This window comes from Sphaerodactylus townsendi, linkage group LG03, assembly GCF_021028975.2.
Source record: "Sphaerodactylus townsendi isolate TG3544 linkage group LG03, MPM_Stown_v2.3, whole genome shotgun sequence".
NCBI classification, from domain to species: domain Eukaryota; kingdom Metazoa; phylum Chordata; class Lepidosauria; order Squamata; family Sphaerodactylidae; genus Sphaerodactylus; species Sphaerodactylus townsendi.
In genome coordinates, this window is record NC_059427.1 from 52644710 (window position 1) to 52665937 (window position 21228).

The 21228-nt window shown below is 42.0% G+C and overlaps 2 protein-coding genes across 9 annotated transcripts in view; both read right to left on the bottom strand.

Annotated features, from left to right (window-relative positions):
• GATA2 (GATA binding protein 2) overlaps nt 1-21228 on the bottom strand; it is a 627541-nt gene that overhangs the window by 327112 nt on the left and 279201 nt on the right. The window lies entirely within an intron of this gene.
• COL7A1 (collagen type VII alpha 1 chain) overlaps nt 4060-21228 on the bottom strand; it is a 120506-nt gene continuing 103337 nt past the window's right edge. For 3 of the 7 annotated variants that reach the window (XM_048489746.1, XM_048489748.1, XM_048489750.1), the window contains 20 exons: nt 19769-19813; nt 18931-19002; nt 17861-17905; nt 15559-15621; nt 15316-15360; nt 14474-14509; nt 13359-13394; nt 12473-12517; nt 11436-11468; nt 11223-11285; nt 11088-11123; nt 10644-10724; nt 10075-10148; nt 9135-9170; nt 8212-8253; nt 8074-8118; nt 7929-7973; nt 5785-5820; nt 4899-4958; nt 4060-4186 (listed from right to left, as the gene is read on the bottom strand). In XM_048489746.1, coding sequence (XP_048345703.1) covers nt 4901-4958; nt 5785-5820; nt 7929-7973; nt 8074-8118; nt 8212-8253; nt 9135-9170; nt 10075-10148; nt 10644-10724; nt 11088-11123; nt 11223-11285; nt 11436-11468; nt 12473-12517; nt 13359-13394; nt 14474-14509; nt 15316-15360; nt 15559-15621; nt 17861-17905; nt 18931-19002; nt 19769-19813 — 936 coding nt within the window. In that variant the 3' untranslated portion in view covers nt 4060-4186; nt 4899-4900. Of the gene's footprint in view, nt 4187-4898; nt 4959-5784; nt 5821-7928; nt 7974-8073; nt 8119-8211; nt 8254-9134; nt 9171-10074; nt 10149-10643; nt 10725-11087; nt 11124-11222; nt 11286-11435; nt 11469-12472; nt 12518-13358; nt 13395-14473; nt 14642-14716; nt 14753-15285; nt 15361-15558; nt 15641-17849; nt 17906-18930; nt 19003-19768; nt 19814-21228 lie in introns of those variants that run through there. The other 4 variants (XM_048489749.1, XR_007243934.1, XR_007243935.1 and 1 more) reach the window with 4 other exon arrangements.

Consider the following 21228-nt stretch of genomic DNA (forward strand, 5'->3'; position numbering starts at 1 on the left):
TTACCTACTACTAAGAAAGTATAATTTTTGTCTTTGAAGAATTTCCTTGGAACTCTTCAGGCATCAATATGGTTGTTTTTGTAATCATAAGCCAGTCATTAAGATCCTTTTACTCAGGGGTCCCCAAACTTTTTAAACAGGGGGCCAGTTCACGCATGGCCAGAGCCCAGCTGGGGGCCGGACCAAGTGCCGCCCCCGGGGGGGGCGCCATCCATCCGCCCTCGACCCGCCCCTGGCCGAGCCCCCCACCCCGCGGACCCCTTCCAATCCGGCCCTGAAGCTCCGCCGCCTTTCTCTCTCCCCCCTTTGCCGCATTGGTACGGTCCCCTCCGCCTGGAGTTTGGCACCCCGACCCCCAGGTTTACAAACAGCCTCAAGCGCGGGCGACTCGCTGCTCATTCCAAGCGGCTGGAGGGGACCATACCAATGAGGCAAGGGGGGGAGGAGGAGAAAGGCAGCTCTGCCGCCTTTCTCTCTCCCCCCCTTGCTGCATTGGTACGGTCCCCTTCGGCCGCTTGGAATGAGCAGCGAGTCGCCCGCGCTTAATGCTGTTTGTAAACCTGGGGAAAAGGAGATAGAGAAGGGGGAGATCCGCTTCTGCCCAGGGGGCCGGATAAATGTCTTCCGGGGGCCTGATTTGGCCCCCGGGCCGTAGTTTGGGGACCCCTGCTTTTACTGATGGAATACTTACCTTGTCTCCCTTTGGCCCTATAGCTCCAATGTCTCCCTAGGAGAAGAAAATATGAAGGTTAGAAATAAGCTCCAGGCTCAATGAATTCTAACCAGACCATTCCAAACATTAAACACCTCAGAAATCTATACCACAAACATATTTTGGAGGTTATTTCTATTATTTATTATTAATGGCACTTCACAGATCTGTCTTCATAGGATTACAATCTTCAGCTGAGAACTTGAGAGCTAGATGATCTCCTGGGAATCCATTGTTCCCTGAATGCTGGCGACAATAAAGGGCAAGCCTAGATGAGCAGGACAAGGAAAGAAGTCATGTTGCAATGATGTGGTTTTAAGAGCTTGATCCTGAATCAAAGAAAATTTCTCACGGCTCAAGTTCTGAAAGATGAGGCTAGGAAAAGCCTAGCCTTTTGCTAGGCTGAAGTTCAGCAGACAGCATCAATAAACCTCCTGATTTAGCTGTCTTCCCTCAATCTGTCTTTATTACCAGCTTTATCACTGGCAATCTGACATTTCAATGGACAACAAATATGAAGGAAATGAGCCTACTCTTCCTTTCCCACTGTTTTTGTGTCCCCACATGTTACATTGCTTACTTTGTCACCTCTCTCCCCTCTGTTTCCTGGAGATCCCTAAGGAGAAAACAAAAGATAGTTCAGAATGACAGTTAATGCCCAGTCTTAGAGTTGAGGGAGCAGAGAAAGGAGAGTTAGGTATTTACCGGAGGTCCCCGATCTCCCTCTGTGCCTGGTCGCCCATCTTCACCCTGAGAAAAAGGGAAACAGTGAGATAGATCATTGAAGGGAATGTCAGGGAACTGTGTCTGCAGTTGAAATCCAAGACTGTTGTGAAAATCTTGGTCTTTTGCTACTATTCTGATTACCATGGCCAGTAAATGGATGAACCCTGAAGACACCATGTCTGATTTAAGTTATGCAGACCTTTGGGAGATACCAAAGTGGGTTTTCTACATATTTTGGTAATCATTTTTTAATACAGAAAAATTAACTGATTAGATCTTCATTTGTAGATCCTGAACATCCGCTTTTCTTCATTATAGCAGAACCCAAAAACTAAATGGTACTATAGCTTCCTTCAAGAAATGCAATGCTGCACAGTACTGGTATGCCTACATATATACAGATAGATATATAGACAGATACATACACTATATACACCGTGCTACACCACCACCCCAGTTGTCAGTGGTCCATCTGCTGCCCAAGATACCTCTTCTATCCAGCTCTTTGCTGAGGAAAGAGTCTACAGGTGCCAGGCAGCAGCAGGTCTGACAGGATACTTGAATGGCTATTGCAGGAAGGGTCTCAGACCATCTATGGCCTCCTCTGCTGGTCTCTGCCCTGCAGCCATGACTTCTACCAACTACTCTGTCATTGTTTCTACCACCCTTCTCCCATGGTTCTATGAATTCTGTTTAATGTCTAGGCAACAGGTTCAGGCTATGATACATACCCGTGGCCCTGGATCTCCTCGCTCACCTCTAGAACCTGGCAGTCCAACACCTGTGCCGCCCTAAACAGCAGGAAAAGCGAGAAAAGTGAGATTTCATTGGTCATTTATTCTGATGTGTTGTTGTTTTTGCTGGTTTATACAGTGAGGCACTGTAATCAAACAAAATTCCTGCATGTTTTCAGACATATATTTTAACTTCAGGAGATAGACACTGATTCAAAACAACTAAACAAGATTTTTAGGCTTCTGCAGCAGTTTAAAAAATTTCCAAGTTGCATGAAAATTCTGTGATCAAGGCATCATAAGTTCTGGCAAGCAAGTGGGTACAAGACACTCCTCATTCTGAGATCAGGGTTTACCTTATCACCTTTCAGGCCAGGGGTACCTGGTGAACCCTACAATAAAGGAGTGGTGAATGAAAGAAAAAAGAGAAAGGAAAAAATAACATTAATATTGTTGTATCAGTATAAAAACATCAATAAGTAACAATACAGGATGGGATTTAGACAGGCTGCTGCTAACAAGCTATATAAGTAACCCTCCCAATTTTGCACCCCAAATACCCATGTACTTACTGCTGGCCCTGGTGGACCAGGTGGCCCTGGAGTTCCTGCAGTGCCTTCTCGTCCAGGAAAGCCAATCAAACCCTGGCAAAAACAAACAAAAACAACAACTAGTTAATTCAGACATTGGAAAGTTAGACTCTTTAGGTTCTGGACTCTTTAGGATCTGGATAAAGACATTCTGCTGAACTTAGGTATCCTCCCATGTTCAAGGGAGGTGAGTAACAGGTAGCTTTTCTGTCCCTGAAGAGTATCCACTGTTCTTTAGTTCAGATATCTCCACAGCTGTTCAACGACAACATGGTGTGTGCCCCAAATTTTGAAATTTGTTGACAGAAACATATAAACCCAGCAAAATAAACAAAAGGAACATACACAATAACATTAATAGAAAAAATAATTGCTGGTTTTGGAAGGAAAGAGGACTGGTACATAATACCATTAGAGGAAAAAATATGTACTAGTTACGCAGACAGAAAGAGAGACATTCCTCGGAAGGTAAGTACAGCTGACAAAAGAACCAAACTCCAAACATTGGGTGGATCCAGGCTGTCTTCCACTTTCTCAAATAGTCTGATTAAATTATCATGTGTATATATACGCGCTATCAAGTCAAAGCTGATCTACGGCAATCCTGTAGGGTATTCAAGTCAAGAGGTGTTTGGAGGTGGTTTGCCATCATTAACTACATTGCATGGGCTGAGAGAGTTCTGAGAGAACTGTGACTGGCACAAGGTCACCCAGCAGGCTTCATTGGGAGGAGTGGGGAATCAAACCTAGTTCTCCAGATTAGAGTTTACCACTCTTAACCACTACACCACACTGGCTCTCAATTAGGTGATTATGTCTATCAAAGTCACCACTGTCTACTCAGTATGGCAGCAGCTATCTAGGGTCTCAGGTAGAGATCTTTCATGTTACCTACTGCATAGTCTTTTTAACTGCAGATGCAAGGAATTTGAACCTGGGAACTTCGGCGTACAAAGCAGAGGCTCTTCCCCAGAACCAGAACCCTTTCCTAGTCATACCTCCTCACCATTCTTGAATGAGCTTGAGCCTGCAGGTTGCTATCATAGATCCTATAAGTGAGCTAAAAACATCAGGTCCAAAGACTTGGCAGAGTGTACCTGATTTATCACAGAAACAATCTATTCAATCTACTATCCGAAAACTATTCTTAACCATAGGTCCTTGTAATTCCTGAAAATCACTGTCCATTTATTTTGATGTCAGAAAAGCTTCTAGCATGGTAATCGTTATTAACCATCTCAAGCAGGAGAAAGCCTATACATTTTCCAAATCAGTAAATATGTAAATATTTTCCTTACCCGCTCTCCTGCAGGTCCTGGTGCACCAGTCAGTCCATTTTCTCCTCTCAGGCCTGGCTGGCCTGGGGTCCCTGCCACTCCAGCTAAACCAGGAGGTCCTGGTGGGCCAGGTAAACCAGGGTCTCCCTGAAAAAGAAGCCACAATAGATTATGTCAGAGCCAATAATCAGAAACTAACTCTAAAGGCAATGCTCCATTCCCCCCCGGTTCAAATATTCGAGAACCTCTTTCGCTTTTGATGCATAAAAGAAGTTGCAAAGAAGCTAAATTACATTTATGCTTTTTGAGCCTTTCCAATACACCTAGACAATAGCACTGAATGAAATGATTGTCTTTGAAAGAGCCTCTTCATCTGGCCAAAACCACAGAGGAACAGGACAGCCTAGGTTTACAATATAGCTACAAAAGGAATTATGTGGATTCATTGTACAAGGTTTCCCTGTTGGTACAAGGACAGGGAGCAGAAGAGTGGTTAACTGTTCTCAGGCACCCCCATTCCTTTGATGGTGCTCTCAAGCACCCAGTGCTTAATGTCCGGTTATGCAAATACTTCTACCTAGCAGAGAACAGTCAAATGGCCATCTCACTGCCTGGAAAGAATGTGACATCAGAAAGGTGGCAGAGACTAGAGGCTGCCAAATGCTAGACAGGCTGTACCTCTTCCTGGGAAGGAAAGGAGGGAATGACCTAGCAAACATCTTTGAATATGAAGAGAGTCATGGTCTATTTTGGGTGATTTCGTTTGAGGACTGTTGTTACCACAAAGAGCTAACAAAGAACAGGCTCCCCAGAATAAGACTCCAGGTAATGTTAATAGTAACACTGGGAAATGAATTACCTTCAAACCTGGAGGGCCAATCTGTCCTGGAGGTCCTTGTAGGCCAACCCCAGATGAACCCTGAATGGCACAGATGAAAAGAAAAAAATTATGTCCTGAACAGCTGATGTTTAACTGCGGAATAACTGTTAACAGGCTGTATTAACTGAGAGTCCACAGTTATTGGTACAATATAACACTGGAAAGGAGTGTAAGAATAACATCTACTTTGCTTCCGGCAGGCTCACTCATTGTTAGGTGCAGAAATAGCAACTGAAGTATAGATGACTCTTAATTTATTATATGTTCCCTTCTGATTGTTGTCAAATTCCCACTAATCAACATTTATCTAGGAACATGCCCGAGCACTGAGATCAATATGGGGGGGGGGGGGGGGCGTTCTTGGTGATCCCTTCCTCTACTGAAGTGCAAGGGGAAGGAGTACATGGGAGGACTTTCTCTATGGTCAGCCAAAGACTATGGAACAGCCTTCCCATGGAAATTTGCCAGGTGCCAACCCTTTATAGGTTTTGATGTCTGGCAAATACCTTCCAATTCACCCAGGCCTTTGGTAGCTGCTGGTCTGGAGTATGGGAGGGTATGTCGGTGGGTAGATATATGGTTTTAATGATTGTTATATATGATGTTTTCATTGTTGTTTTTAATTTTGTAAACTGCCCTGAGATGTCCTTATAGAGTGGGGTATAAATTCAAAAAATAATAAAAAATTAAGAACTCTATAATGATGCACTGCAGAGAGCATCTTAGGACCACTGTAGTAGACAGAGTGACGAAACTAAATGCCTTCCTATTCATATGGACAAGAACTGCATATCAAAATGGTTTGGCAAACATTGGGACTCCGCAATAGAAGCTTGTCCAAAATACATGAGAACCACTTGCATACCTTTTCTCCTCTGATCCCAGGTGATCCTTTGGCTCCCTATAAAAAATGGAAAAACATAAAACGAAGTATGGAGGAAGTATTACACATATAGTAGTTGGAATTAGGGAATCGACTATCGACAAACTGAGATGTCAACAAAAAAGGGGATAATAATAGGGCACCATATCTCCTAAAGAGAGGACAGAAAACAATGGCTCAGATGCTATGAACAAGTTCTGGCTGTCAGGATGCTCTAGTTCAAGGACATTCCATTAAAGGAGAAGCCCAGAACAAAACACTTAAAACCCTGAGGTCTGAATCCACAAACCCCAATTAAGCAGTAGCTGCCAGCAGGCCCTTTGTCTATCCCAGGGGTCTATAACCTGCGGCTCTCCAGATGTTCATGGACTACAAATCCTCAGGTTGCAGACCTCTGGTCTATCCCAACAGCTAGTAGCCAAGGGGCACGTTTACAACCTTTCTGGGAATACAAATAAGAAAGTCACTTCTGCAAGATAAACTACTTGCAGAGTGAATTTCTCAAAACAAATTAACCCAGTAGTATGTAGCCATGAGGATCTATAACTGGTTTTCGATTGAAGCCACCCAAAGACAGAACACCAAAGTCAAAACGATTAAAGGAAATGTATTAAAATTGTGCAAGAATACAATCAAGAGAATATGAGCAGTGAGGACAAAAATAATGAAACCTAAATCAAAATGGACTTACTACACAGTAACATAGCCTTGATTCAAAGCAAAAGCAAGATGTCACCATTTCCAGAAGTAATTCTTCTGTTTCACAAAGGACATTATATCCAAACCAAGAATACCAGGGTGCCAGGGAGCTATAATGTTAGGCACCAAGATCACTCTTGTCAAGGCCCACAATGGTGAATCAAGGAACCATAGCAAAAGGTACCAAGAAGCACAATTTGCTAGGCTGCATAGTCAAACTTTATGGGTAGAATATTTGAGGTGGAAATGGCCCAATGACCAATCAAATCCATGCCTGGTGATCCAAGAAAATCACACAACTTTGTTGCAGACCAGGTGACCTTAAGGGTCAGATTGAAATAACAAATTCGGATTCAATCTGCAGCCACAAAACCTCCCTTGTTGTGAAGATACACAATAATTTCATCATCTTAATTAGCTTAAATGTGGCACCAGGATTCTATGGCCTTGGCGATCTGGAAAGTCAAGCTTGAGACCGTGTTTTAAATCCAACTTCTGGTCCCCTGTCAGTTTCTAAATGTCAAGAGTTCTGCTCCATTACAGGCACACAGCACAGTTAAATTCCACTCTATTACTTTAATGTAGGCCTTTAAGCCTGAACCAGTTTTTGTAAAAACAAGCAACTGTACAGTGGAATTCAGGTTTTTGACACTGGGTATGCTAGATAAGGCCATGGAATTTGCCCAGGATCAGTGATTTTCAGAAATTTCAGAAGAAGAGGTAGCATACTCTACAGCACAGACTATCTAGGTCCGTGGTGGCGAACCTATGGCACTCCAGATGTTCATGGACTACAATTCCCATCAGCCCCTGCCAGCACGGCCAATTGATCATGCTGGCAGGGGCTGATGGGAATTGTAGTTCATGTACATCTGGAGTGCCATAGGTTCGCCACCACTGATCTAGGTGCTCATAAAATGCATGTATAGGATCCAAGCCATTGAGTTTAAATTACAGAAAGGCAAATTTTAGTTTAACATTTTTCTACAATGGAGAACAAGCTGTCTGGGTATTTCACATGTGTCTGTTTTGGAACTGTCAAAAATGGGGTTAAGATATGCTACCTAGAGTTGAATACTGGACTAGGTTAGGAAATGTCCCTTTTTAAAGTAAACACCTCTTTCAGACTTTGCATGCATTCTGTTCTTCTATCCAGGTCTTGCTCAGATGTTTCCACTGCTATTTTCTATTACCTAACCTGTCCATATATTTTCAGCCAGGTTGGTGGTGTTTCAAGAATGCCTGGCAGCTGTATGTCTGCCCAACGTATTCTGCCTCCTGTTATATCCATACAGCATATCCCATAGGAGGTTCGGATCCACTGTTGGAAACAGTCATCCATGTTTACTCTTCTAACAGCCAACCCATCATTACACAGCTGTATGTAGCTGTGTTCAACACTCTACAGTCTATTCCACAGAACTTACATCCTCTCCAGGATCTCCAGGTTCCCCCTGGTCTCCAGGTGCCCCCTAGCACAGAGAAAAAAAGTTGACTAAAGGAATTTTGAAAATAAGCCAGACTTCCAGAATTTTCATGAAAATTCTTCTTTTTTTAAGGACCATTTTTCACCTTCTCTCCTCGGGGGCCTGGTAGACCTCGATCACCTTTGGAACCCTGCAGAGCAGAAATACAATCAGTGACATCTTATTTGGAAAGGAGGCGCTTTAGAACGTACAGTGGAAAGAACAAAAAAAACCTCTAACTTACTGGCTTCCCCAGCTGCTCGACATCAAAATCACCTGGTGCACCCTAAAACAGATTATACAGAGGTTCATTCCAGCAGAGGCCTCAGCAACCCCTTCCCAAGTAAGTCACTATGCTTCTGTGCTTTTCTAGAAAGTCTCATTTTACTTTGCTGATTTTCTTCCCTTTCCAAAACGTCAAAGATCAGAGAGATTTTTTTAAATCTCTGACCCTCGTTGTAGGTGAGAAAAACTGTCAAATGGTAAAGTAACCTTCTTTGAAACAATCCAGTGATAGTTCACACCACCAGTCTACACTGAATGCTGTCCAGACAGATCATGTGGTAAAACATCTGGAATCCATGCGCTATCAGGAGAGACTTAGGGAGCTGGGTATGTTTCATTTGGTAAAGAGAAGTTAAGGGATGACATAATAGCCATGTTTAGATATTTGAAGAGATGTCATGTTGGTGAGGAAGCAAGCTTGTTTTCCACTGCTCTAGAGACTAGGACCAGGAGTAATGGGTTCAAGGTGAAGGAAAAGAGATTCCACCTTTTAAACATCAGGAAAAACTTCCTGACAATAAGGGCTGGAATGTGGTGTGGTGGAGTCTCCTTCTTTGGAGGTTTTTAAACAGAGGCTGCATGGCCATCTGTCAGGAGTGCTTTGATTATGTACTCCTGCATTGCAGGGGATTGGATTTGATGGCCCTTGAGGTCTCTTCCAACTCTATGATTCTATGTAATTCATATAACACTACTACAACATACCTTTTCAAGATCTCGTATATGCAGGAGCAGATTCTATAATCCAGCTGTTGGACCTATTACTGTGATCTTTTCTGAACTACTTGAAACCCAGTTTTCCATTCTGTATTCCAGCTCCTAGCCCCAACACACTATATTATACTCAGCCTCCATATGGAACAGTTCATATTTTCAGTTTACCTTCTCGCCTTTCTCACCAGGAGATCCCACAACAGTCTAGAGAAAGCAAATTCAGAAAAAAGAGAGGTGAATGCTAGAAAGCAGTGTAAAGTTTTAAATGAAAAATTGAGTTTTCATCTAAGAATAGCTACAAGAAAGAAAGAGACATAAATATCAGAATAACTGTGGTGGGATATTCTGAGGCTGTATTCAGACACCAAGAACAAAACAAAGTTTACTCATTAAAAGATTGAGTTAGGAAGTCTTTTGGGTTTTGTGCCCCTGCTTTTTGCCCCTTGCATTGACACTGAAGACTGCCAGGATTGGAACAAACTGGAGTTTGATTTGAAGAATGAGCTGGGTGAAACAACTGTGGCTTGTTGTCTGGCCTATAGAGCCAAATTCTAAACCTTGGTTTGTTCATGATGTCTGAGTGTAGCCTGAGAATCTGAGGGATCTGCCCATTGCTAACTGGAGTAATCATCTCAACTGAATGTTATCACCATGCTAACTATGCAAGCAATGACTACACAGTGATGAAAAACCTCCAGTCTTCAACCATACTGTGATGATGGTCCCACTAAAAGGAATAAATGTTAAGTTGGGAAGGATAAACCACTATTGATGACAAAGGCAGAGAAAAATTCACTGCCTCAAGAAAGCATAGGTCAGGGGTCTGCAACCTGTGACTCTCCAGATGTTCATGGACTACAATTCCCATCAGCCCCTGCCAGCATGGCAGGGGCTGATGGGAATTGTAGTCCATGAACATCTGGAGTGCCACAGGGTAGCCACCACTGGCATAGAGCTATCCAGAGGCCCTTGCTGTCCTGCTTGCTGCTGCCTCTGTGCCCCACCATAAAAGACAATGCTTATGTTTGCAATTGGAAAATACGTGCTCAATAGCACAAAGGAAAGAAAAAAAATGTCCAAATACAAAGAAAGAGAGGCTGTCACCCACCTCTCCCAAATCTTGCATCCCCAGGTCATCCTTTGCACTGGGTCCACAGCAGCTCCCACAGGTCCTGGCATCCCCTAGAAAGCAATTAATAGTGGGAAGCAGGCTTTTATGAGAATAGGAATGGTGACTACTATAACCACTTGGTCCACAAGTTATTTGCAATAGTTGTTCCTAAACAGAAAAAACAATCTTTTTTTTAAATTTGGCCATAATCATGGATTTAATTTAGTTTTGTTAGCATGCCTCCATCACAAGTTATCGGTTTTGTAGATGATACTGCATTGCTCTCCAAGCTCTACGTTTATTTTATTTATTTATTTATTATTTGGATTTCTATACCGCCCTATCCCCAAGTTGAACAGGATGACATGCATCATAGTATGTAAAAGCCTTTAATCTGTACATTACACAGTGATATTAAAAACCTAGGGAATGCAATGCCATAGAATCAAGGTTTTTATAACCAGTCATTGTACACATGGGCCAGATTACATTAGTAGACTGAGTCTTGCTACCTTCCCACTCTTGGGCAGACAGCTTATATTATAGTTTCATATTGTAGACCATACCACTTTCCCAGGCAATCCAGGTTCCCCTTCTTTACCCGGGACTCCATCTCTCCCTGGTATACCTGGCTTCCCTGGTTCACCCTAAAATGAAAAGAAGGCCACTGGAGTTCATCTATACGTATGAGCCCTCCCTCTAGGCAACATCCCCTGTGAACAAATTCAGATTAACTTGGTCAAAACACACTCATTTAGCTTCTTAGGCTTGGCTGAGGAATATGGTATGTAGGTCAGTCAGATAGCTGACCACAATGAGGGGTAAAACTACTTATCTGTCACTATTATAAGTTGCTGTTAATCAAAAAGACAAGTCATAAGAGTTACAGATACTGAATGTATCAGCAAGGGTTCAATCCCAGCAGTGTCTGCTCACTGCAGGATTTTCAGTTCTATATAAAATTGGGGGAGGTAGGATATAGTTGAGAACTGTATAAAGCAAATTCTTACCACTTGTCCTGACAATCCTGGAGGCCCTTGAGGTCCCTACAAAGACAAAAATACAAAATAATGAGGAAGAAACCATCAGCCTCACAATCTGATATTTAATAGTTTCTAACCTAAATGACATCACTGGCTACTTACCACAAGGCCCAGTGGACCTGGTGGTCCTGGTGGTCCAACATTTCCTTGGGGACCTGGTAGACCCTGCAATAAAGCAAACACAAACACTTCAAAGAGCAAGACTCAAATGGCCTATGACACCCAGATTAAATGCATGGTTTCAAAGCCCTCATGGAGGTAGCTATGGACCACAACATATTTGTGTGATGGAGAATGAAGGCTAGATATACTTACCCTGATGCTAGAACCAGGCTCCCCTGCATCTCCCTGTAAATGAAGGAAAAACTCAAATGTCATTGTTACTGTCAAGTCAGAATCGACCTTGAAGGAATTTTCTAGCCTAATTTAATTCCCTGTCTCTCCACATGTGTTAGTCACACACCCAACCTTGGACCCCACCGACCCCCCACTACACAGCAGCTACTCCTCAAGGACATGTTTGTAGGACTACTCGTCTGATTCAATTGTGAATCTGATATGGAGGAGGAACATGCTCCTACTTTGGAAAGTTTCATGGAGGTTGGGTGGTTAAGGTCTACTTTTATTTGACAAGTGTAGCTAGAGCAGGGGTAGGAACCTCAAAGCTCAGATGTTCAGGGACTACATCTCCTTATCTAGTCCCTACCAGCATGGCCAATTGGCCATGCTGGTAGGGGCTGATGGGAATTGTAGTTCCTGAACATCTGGAGAGCCGCAGGTTCCCTACCCCTGAGCTAGAGAAAAGGACCCCTTTAGCTTTTCTCTCCTGGAAGATAAATTTTGTTATGCTCTGAAAACTCATTGATTTAAGTAACAACTGTGCTGCGTTAGGACTCTAGTAAGATAGGTAGTAGGCTTTGTTATTTTTTTGCATTTTACTGTCACCGAACTGTATGTCCTATTTTTAATGTCTCTCTTACATTTCTGATAAGCAGCCTTATTTTGCTTTATGGTGAGTGTTACTCAGGGAGTTACTGTTACCAAACATCAGATGCAGTCCCAATGTGGGAATGCACAGAAGACCAAAGATGAACTTTGACTAACAGTCAGAACAACAGGGTGAGCAACACCAAAATTTTAGAAAATAGGGTACTCATAGGAACTCAGAAATGTATGCTGCAGGGTTCCACAGGTGTGGATATTTATTCCAAGAAACTGTATAAGCTGGATAATTTGCCTACGGAAAAAGTATGCAACTCTGCACTGTTCTTTATTTGACCAGGAATGAGATTCTGCAAGCTTGGTAATAATTTGTCTTGTTGGTGGCCATTTTAACAGACTAAGATATTTACCTTTATTCCTGGTGGGCCTTGAGTGCCTGGAGGCCCAACAGGACCCTTCAGAGAAAGAGATATTCGAAATAATTAGAATACAAAAATAATTATGGCATTAATTCACAAATTGTACAGAAGACACTGACTTGGTTTCTATCACGTCCTCAAAATTTTCTGTAAGCTTATGACATAAGCTATGAAGTTGCCGAGAAGTAACGCTTAAATTCACATACAAATTATAATTACATTCGATTATAAAAAACATTCAGTGTTGCCTTCCTCTCAAGTAAATACAGTACCTTGAAATTTTGTTCCCTAACTGGATTATTCGGCAGTTCCAAAATGTCCACATTTATGGCTCATTTTGTAACATCTAAACCATACAGGATTTTAAGTCTTTTGATGTTAAATACTAGTAGTATTAGTTTATAATAACTTTTCTTCATTTGGACATTGATCACATTCCTATTTATAGTGCCCACAAATCATTCCCACTCCACTGAAAAATTGGATTTCCTGTATCTTTTCCCAACCTATTCTTATACTTCTGCCCAATGCTGTGTAGATTATTCAAGTATCTGTACATGTCCCCAATTTGTCCTTTGCGTACATATGCTCTTTACAATTACTAGCTCAAATCCAGTTTTATTTCCATTCAGCAGATCTTTATTTCACATTTCCTGAAAATAAAGAAACAACGGAAGGTAGTAGACCATCCATTTTTGGTATAATCTTGTCATATGAGAAGGTCTATTTTCTAACCTGTCCTTGATCTTAAGAAGCATTTTTAATGCAAAAAAACTGAGTCACCAAACATTTTTCTTATTAAAAACAATTCTGAGTTATAGATCATTGATGCCAAAGAAGATAATCTTGGGCAAAGGACACCAACAGTTTCACTTACAGGAGGGCCTGATGGTCCAGGGTCACCTGGATTACCCTGGAGGAATGAAAATGCATAATTAGTGCAAGAGAAGTGCAACCATATTATTTCTCAGCATTCTTGAGGATGACCTTTTTTGTAGACAAGTACATTTATTAAAAGATCACCAGCCATTCTTCATTGTATGACACTATGTGTTTGATACCCTAGATTTTTAGAGGGATTGGATCACTGAGGAATTAAACAACCAGAAATGGCCAAATGTTGAGCTAAACACTTTTATTCATTAAAACTGAAGAAGACTAGGAACGCCTTTACAAGTAACAAGAATACAGTCTTCGATAATGGTACAAAAACAGCATCCTAGGAATAACTAAAGGCAGATATGCATATCATCTCCCTAACTTCTCTTATTGGAGAGGTCTCTATTCACAGTTGCCTAACAGCACTTTTCATCATCAATTTTTCTTCATCCAATTGTCCATGGAATTGCATATGACCATAGCCTCAAGGAGAAAGCACACAACTATGATCACATACAAACCCAAAGTAGACCAGAATGTTATGTGTATGAAATGGCAATTCCACAGCTATTTCTACAAATCCCTCCAGTACTTTTTGCAACTGCTATGAATGTAAAAATTTCTGTGGAGGGTATCTATACAGCTTCAGTTCACAAAGCCCATTTCTCCACTCTGACACAATTAACATGAATTACAAAACCAGTGAGTGTTAGAAGCACATACAATCACCCAAGGAGTTCATGGCTTAGCAGGTATTTCAGCGGAGGACTTCCAGTTCATAGCTACGTCACTCAGATACCTCTTTGAATGATGCAAAACAGTGTGTATGTTTTTGCAAGGAAACCAGAAAGCATTACAGATATTAACTGTAAGCTTCATTCTTCTGATTCCCATTTTTCAAATGAAGAGAGAGATTAAGTGGTTTATTTCCCTGCGAATAACAGCCCCTTATTTTAACCACCATGACCTCCTTCTCTCTACAAAGTTTACAATGCAGACTGTAAATGCAATGAGAAGAGGCCGCCAGCAGAGTATTATTAGCAAGTAGTGTATTGCTACATGCATTAAAGTAAGCGAGGTATGCGGGAATTGGGGTGGGGGAGAGGAACCTACCGGTCTGCCCAAAATTCCGGGAAAGCCTGGCAAGCCCTGAAAAGATCCAATTCAAAGATCCAAAGAGTTAGGAAGAACCCGAGCAACCCCTTAAGCAAGCCTTGCTCAGTCTCTGCTTCTTTTACAACAGAATACCATGGAAGAGTTGCTGATAGTGAAACGAACAAGCTTAAAAGGGAAAAAGAAAGAGCATGAGCAGAGAAAGCCAACAAAGGTTCAGGTCCAGTAAAGGAAGTTACTTACAGCTGGACCAGATGGCCCTCTAACACCCTGTGGTCCCTAGATTAGAGGGAATGACACACACAAAAAATTGGAGACGTGTGAATCAGCAACACAAATTATTGCAACAATGCAGGGAGGCTACTTGTTGTCATCTCCAGTACCTTTGCTCCTCATTGTGTTCAGATTTGCCTGGTGATAAATTGGACAAGTAGTTCTGAGCCCTTCAGATACCAAGGCGTGAAGATACCAAGGTGTGATGTTTAATCACAATAGGGCCAATTCGGCACAACATAATACCGGGTTACAGTCGGTATTTAAAAATCCAGGTCTATTTAATCCCGGTTTCTTGGTTTGCATGAGTGCCAGTTTCCACAGAGGAATCCAGTTAAGACCAGCAGGAAATACTCTGATTTCTTTTGCACTAGCCTGGCTTTTTTTGTTTTTACAACATAGATGCAGCACGCATGCTCGAACATCCCCGGTGTACTGCCTTCTGATTGGCTCTCCCCCGCCCCAAATAATTTCACTTTGCTTTCTCCTTTCTCTTCTGCTCCAAAGTCACTCATGTCTCCTACTTCAGTGTTGAGGCTCCCTCCCTCCCCTTCCTCTCTCTTTCTTACCGATTTCCCTTCAGGGCCTGGAAGGCCTCTTTCTCCTGGAATGCCCTGAAGGAAAAAAAGGGTTAATGAACAAGTAAGAAGAACTCCATCAAGGAACCAACATCACTTTTAAAGTCGCCAGTCTAATGCAGCATCAAACATGTGGGTGCTATTTATTTCTAAAAAGCATCCAATAATTCTAACTTCAGGGCTGCTTTTGGCAGCTGGTACCAATCCCAACAGTGTTCCATGAGCAATACTTACAGAATTGCCATCTCTGCCTTTTTCACCAGCTTCACCTCTCTCTCCTTTTGGCCCTGCTTCACCCTGCAATTCAAAGTATCACCTGCATATCACAAAAGCAAGAAGGAAGCATTATTGTGTCAAACCCCTACCCCAACAGCTGATCACACTGATAACCTATTGGCATGCAGCCTTCTTTGCCCATGAGTTCATCAGCTTATTTCTAGAGACTCACTTCAGCTCATCAAACAGCAAAGAGGTTTTCAACCTTCTGGAAGAGTCTTGACTAATTTCCTTGCCTCCAGAGGGTGGACATAAAGGCAAAAGTAAGTATGCCAAGTCCTACTGAAATTAATGAGCTGTATTTAACTGTGTGCTTATGTCCCACTGATTTCACAATGCCATGGTGTTATTTGAACTATCACAAGATTATTTTAGTCCCTTTCATGAAATAATTCCTTAACATTTCCTGGCATTTCTTCATCCAACTAGGAAAAAAGTAGAGCAAATCCTCCCGCCCTTGAAAATTCCTGTTTTCGAATACTCAACAATGGCACAGCTAACATCTTTGTGAAAGAAAGTGAAAGAAGATAGAAAGCTTTTTTGGATTATACTAATTGAGGACTTGGATAATTATATAAACTAATGACTTGTGGATAAGGACAGAGACCATATTTTAATTTCTTGAATCTTAAAAACTATTATTAGAATTTAAGATGTAATATCAAACGATATAGATGTATGCAAGCTTCACAATAATTGTGTTTGATTTCAATTCTATGGTAAAAATAAAAAGTGAAATTAAAAAAGTTCCTGTTTTCCTTTCAGTCTACATTACTTTCCTTAGATACCAATTTACAGAGCGTTTGAAACCCCAAATTCTGATCCCAGAGAGAAATCAATTGCTCAGATCCACGCTGAGGAACTGAAGCCCTTTCCCCACTTACCTTAAGCCCCGCGCTACTCTCCTCAAGTAGCGCGGGGTCCAGCTGCACTCCCCACTTCAGGGGCGGTGAGAACGCAGCCGCCCCGACGCTGCCTCTCTCTCGCCCCTTCAGCGCGCGTAATTCCTGGCGCCTTTTGAAATGGCGCCTTTTGATGACCCCACGCAGAGCATGTGGTCGCGGGGAAGCCGGGGCGCGCGCCAGGAATTGCGCGCGCTGGGAATTGCGCACAGCAACCCTCGGACAAAGGTGAGTGGGGAAAGGGCCTGAGTCAGAAAATGATTCAGAGCTCCTAAACTAAATGTGACAGTAGAGGAAGTTACTTTGAAATTGACATCAGATAATTTATAAATTAATAAAATACCATTCAAAAGGTAACAAGATTACAGCTTCGATTACAGTAGACAATTACTTTTAAAGTCTGTCTAACAGAAGGCTTGTTTTCAAATTGTTCTGGAAGACCAACAAAGATTAGGTACGCTCTAATGCCTGGAGGAAGGACTTCAATAACATAACAGCAGAAACCGAAAATGCTCTTCCATACATTATCACCAGCCATACAGCAGACAGCACAGGTTCCTAGTAAAGAGTGCATGAGCAAGACTTGGGCTGATTCTTGTGAATGGAGGTGGTCTTTTGCACCAAACCTTTTTAAGGCTTGAAAAGATCAAAACCAGCACTCTTAACTGAGCCTGGAAATAAACTGGGAATCGCTGGAGTTGGTAAAGCACTGGTTTCTTCAGAGAAATTCGTGTTAGCACTCTGGATGCCATTTTTTTCATTAGTTTCTGGGTAGTCTTCAAATGTAGACCAACCCAAAATATTTGCAGAAGCGAAAATTAGATATCAGTCAGCAGCATCTCAAGGGGTGACGCTGGGCGTTATCTTCCCTGGCTTACCTCCCCTTGTTGCTGCCACCAATACTACCCAGAAGCTAGAGCAGAAAACATTCCTTCCTTCCTTGTCCACCAGGAACATTTAAACACATGCAGAAAGTATGCATGTATAGTAGAGGTTCTTGAATTGCTGCATTTTGCTCCAGCTCCTGTCTGAGGGGCAACAGGTAGGGGTAAACTAGGGGCAGTGATAGAGGTTGCCACTTCCCAGAATCTACCACCTGAGGCTACTGCCTCACTGCAGAGCTGGCTATGCTGGATGCTACCAAAATATGTGTGATAGTGGCCAGGTGAACACTTTTTTGTTCTGGATTGCTGAGTTCTTCATGAAGCCAGTAAAAGTGACAGAGAAACAGATTAAAAAGCAGGATAAAGTCAAACACTTGCAGAAAAGAAGAAATTCCCCTCTAGCAAATGAAGGCAGAGAACAGACACAGGGATAGCTGGAGACATGCGGGGACAGGAGACTTACTACACTCAGACCTTATCGCCTCTAGAGCCTTTCTCGCCATCTTGTCCTGCTTCTCCCTGAGCAAGAAAGTAAGGAGAAAGGTTAGGTATGAACCTTAAAAGAAACAAGGCAAATTGGAGCTTCCTGTGCTGACCACCAAAACACTGCCTTGGATCCTACGGACAAATATTGTATGCACTAGACAGATTACACTGTGCACTGTCCTTCATCTTCCAGTAGTATTTCCATTTGCTAAAGATCAATGGTTTTCAAAGAGCTCTTAAGCAAACAGAAGTGCTAGCAGAAGAGGAAACATGCTCCATAGCACAGGCTGTCTAGCACATGCAGAACTCATTCATGGATTCAAGCCTTATTTTTCCATCATCCATAATACCCAAGGAACAATTAATACTACCCCATTAATCTCAGAAACTGTGCCTGTGGTCATTCCTTGGGGCAAAGAAAGTTGTTTACTAAAGTTATCCAAGATGTCACTATTTAAAAAACACATCTCTTTTGTGCTTTGGTACCAAGTAAATGCATTTGTATTTAACTGAATGATTAGAAGTCAATGAGGAATCACTTAAGAGGTTGTAGCTAAATATTAAACACCTGGAAAATAGAGAGAATTTACAATACAGACACTCAGATTCTATGATTTTGCATGGCTCCCTGGTTTGGATAATAGGAACATTCAATATCTATTCCTATAAATATTTATTTATTTTATTCCATTTCTATCCTGCCCTATATTGATGAATAAAGACAGAACTCATTTCACTAAGCACTGAAATCACCAAAATTATTAGATGAGACTCTAGTGTGGCATTTATCCTTTGGAGAAATTCATAAGAAAGTGTCATACCTCTGTAATGATTCACAATGGAATTTAGTTAAGGTGTCTTAAGCAACATTACATGTTAATCCCAAGGGTCACTGTCTCAGATTGAAGGGCTCTGTTCCCACTTACGACACCCAAGAGTTTTGCAGGATGTTTCCTGATTAATCAACACCATTTCTCCTGCAACATCCAAGGTCACCCCATAACATATGTCAGAAACTGGGGATGGCGTAACAGAAAGTGAGGCATCTGTCCACTAACCTTGGTTCCCTTGGGTCCTGCAGGTCCTCGTTCCCCTGGAAGCCCAGTGAGGATCCCGTCCATGATGTCCATCTGAAAATACATATATGCATGAGACAACTAGATTAGAGGATTTCTCTTTCTCTTTTACGCACACCTGGCAAATTTATGCATCCCCTCCTGTATTTCCAATACCATAATTAAAAGTCTCAGTCACTCATATAAAATTTTCCTGAACAGTATATTAGCAGGAGAGTAACCTCTTCAGTTAAAAAAACAGAATTAAAAGAAATGCATGAGAACCATCTGGTTGCATCCTCTGTGTGTTCCAGCATTCCACAATGCTTTATCCAACAGATATCACAAGGTTCTGCCACATGCAGAGAACATTTGTTTGGATGTTCTGAAACCTAGAAAGCATGTGAAGCCCTAAGAACTAGCAGAGATGTAGAAACTGCCAGACTTCATTCGACTAGCCTGTGATCTATCTCCCCTCTCCCTACACACATACAAATGATTGACATGTGGCCTAAAACAGGAACAATTGCATACAGCATCTGGTTCAGATTTCATCTATAACTAGGATAGCCGAGTGCTTGCAGAATCTGGTAATTTTTTTAGGTTTCCACTCCCAGGCAACTACCATCATAAGAAATAACCCACAAGTGATAAGCTGCTGGGCAGCATTTATATCGTTTCACCACTCTCAGGGTTTTCAAAGCCCAAGAATTTTCTTATTAAATTGAAGAAGCTCAAGATACAGCAAAACTCCAATGACATTACACTGTTTCTGAGTGTCAGCCCAACACCCAGAAAAGACTGATCAAAGGAGACAGGCAGGAATGAACAACTCACTCACTTTGGGTCCTGGTGGCCCTGGAGGGCCTTGTAAGCCATCTCTACCCTGAGGACAAGAAACACAGCATAAGGATCAAGGACATGGATCATTTGCTAGAGAGGGGATGCAACTCCATTCACCCTTAGTGAAATGAAACCACGGTTCATGAACACCAACTCTAAATGGCAAGGGAAGAGCCAGGAAGACTGGCTTGTAAGTTATGTGCAGGAGTAACTGTACTTCAGAGCCAGCCTGACAATGTTTTTAACAAGTGTAGCTTCGGAGGAAGAAGAAATAGAAGCAAAGGGGATGCTTAACCATTTCCATGCCAGCTTAATTTCCATTACAGGTCACCATCACACCCTGCCCCAGACAGGTTTCAAGCTCAATTTTACTTAATAATCTTGAAATTCTGTGGGATGGGAAAGCCATGGGGGTGTTATTTGGAAAACATAAACAGTAGGTATGGAAAATATTAAGCATACTGCCGCTCCCCGTGCACTTGATGATCTAAATTCCCTAGGAAACTGGTTTTTTTATGTAAAGAAATAATGTCAGGGCTCTGTAACATACATCTGGTGCAGTTGACCCCTATAGTATCTATAACTAACACTGCAGTCCTTTTTATTAATGACAGAACTTGAGAAACCAATAGTTCCATAATGAAGAAATTCAACTGGCCTGATGCTGGGCAAACAAACACCTGCTGAATTTTCATTGCCAAGTAACTGTAAATTATACAGAGCCTCTGTGAGGAAATCAAGTAGCAAATACAGTCAAAAGGAAAATAACGTAGTCATCTTCTGAGATGCTTCCTCCACACTAGCCGGAAGACTACTTTCCTGGAATTGGCCCTACGAACTCCTATGTCTTAGATGTATGGATCACAGAAACATATGTGACCGAAACAGAGTTGTGAATACAGGATTATCTGACTAAGCCTGTGGAAGTATTCTAGTTTAATCTCTAAATGCCAGACTACATGAATCACTGAAATTCCATGACTGAAACTGAAGACACAGGGATGGATCCAGGTGAAATTTTCTACTAACACGAAGTGTAAATTTCCACCAATTCCCCCTTCCTGTTGCAGTGCCCCAATTTGCCTCTCATGCCATTCCTGAGGGTTCCATGTCCCCCAGAAGCAGCATTTTGGGGAGATCAGTGGGCTACAATGGGAAGTGGGGGAAGGAATTCCTGTTCCACTGATGGAAACACCTTCAGATAGCAGAAAATTTAGACTGGATCCAACCCACATCATGTGACCTTGAAAAGTCCCCATCAAGAAATATGGATTGGAACAAGAATACAAAGCAAGGGGTGGTGCCACCTAGCAGTGCCATTTCCCCAATCAATTATGGTTCCCTGGACTGCTTTGAGCTCTGGTGCAAAAAGAAAAAAAAAAGAAAAAGATGAGCACAACATTGTTTTCTTTCCTAAGTCTTACAACAGCCTGGGGTCGATCATTTTATTACAAAAAC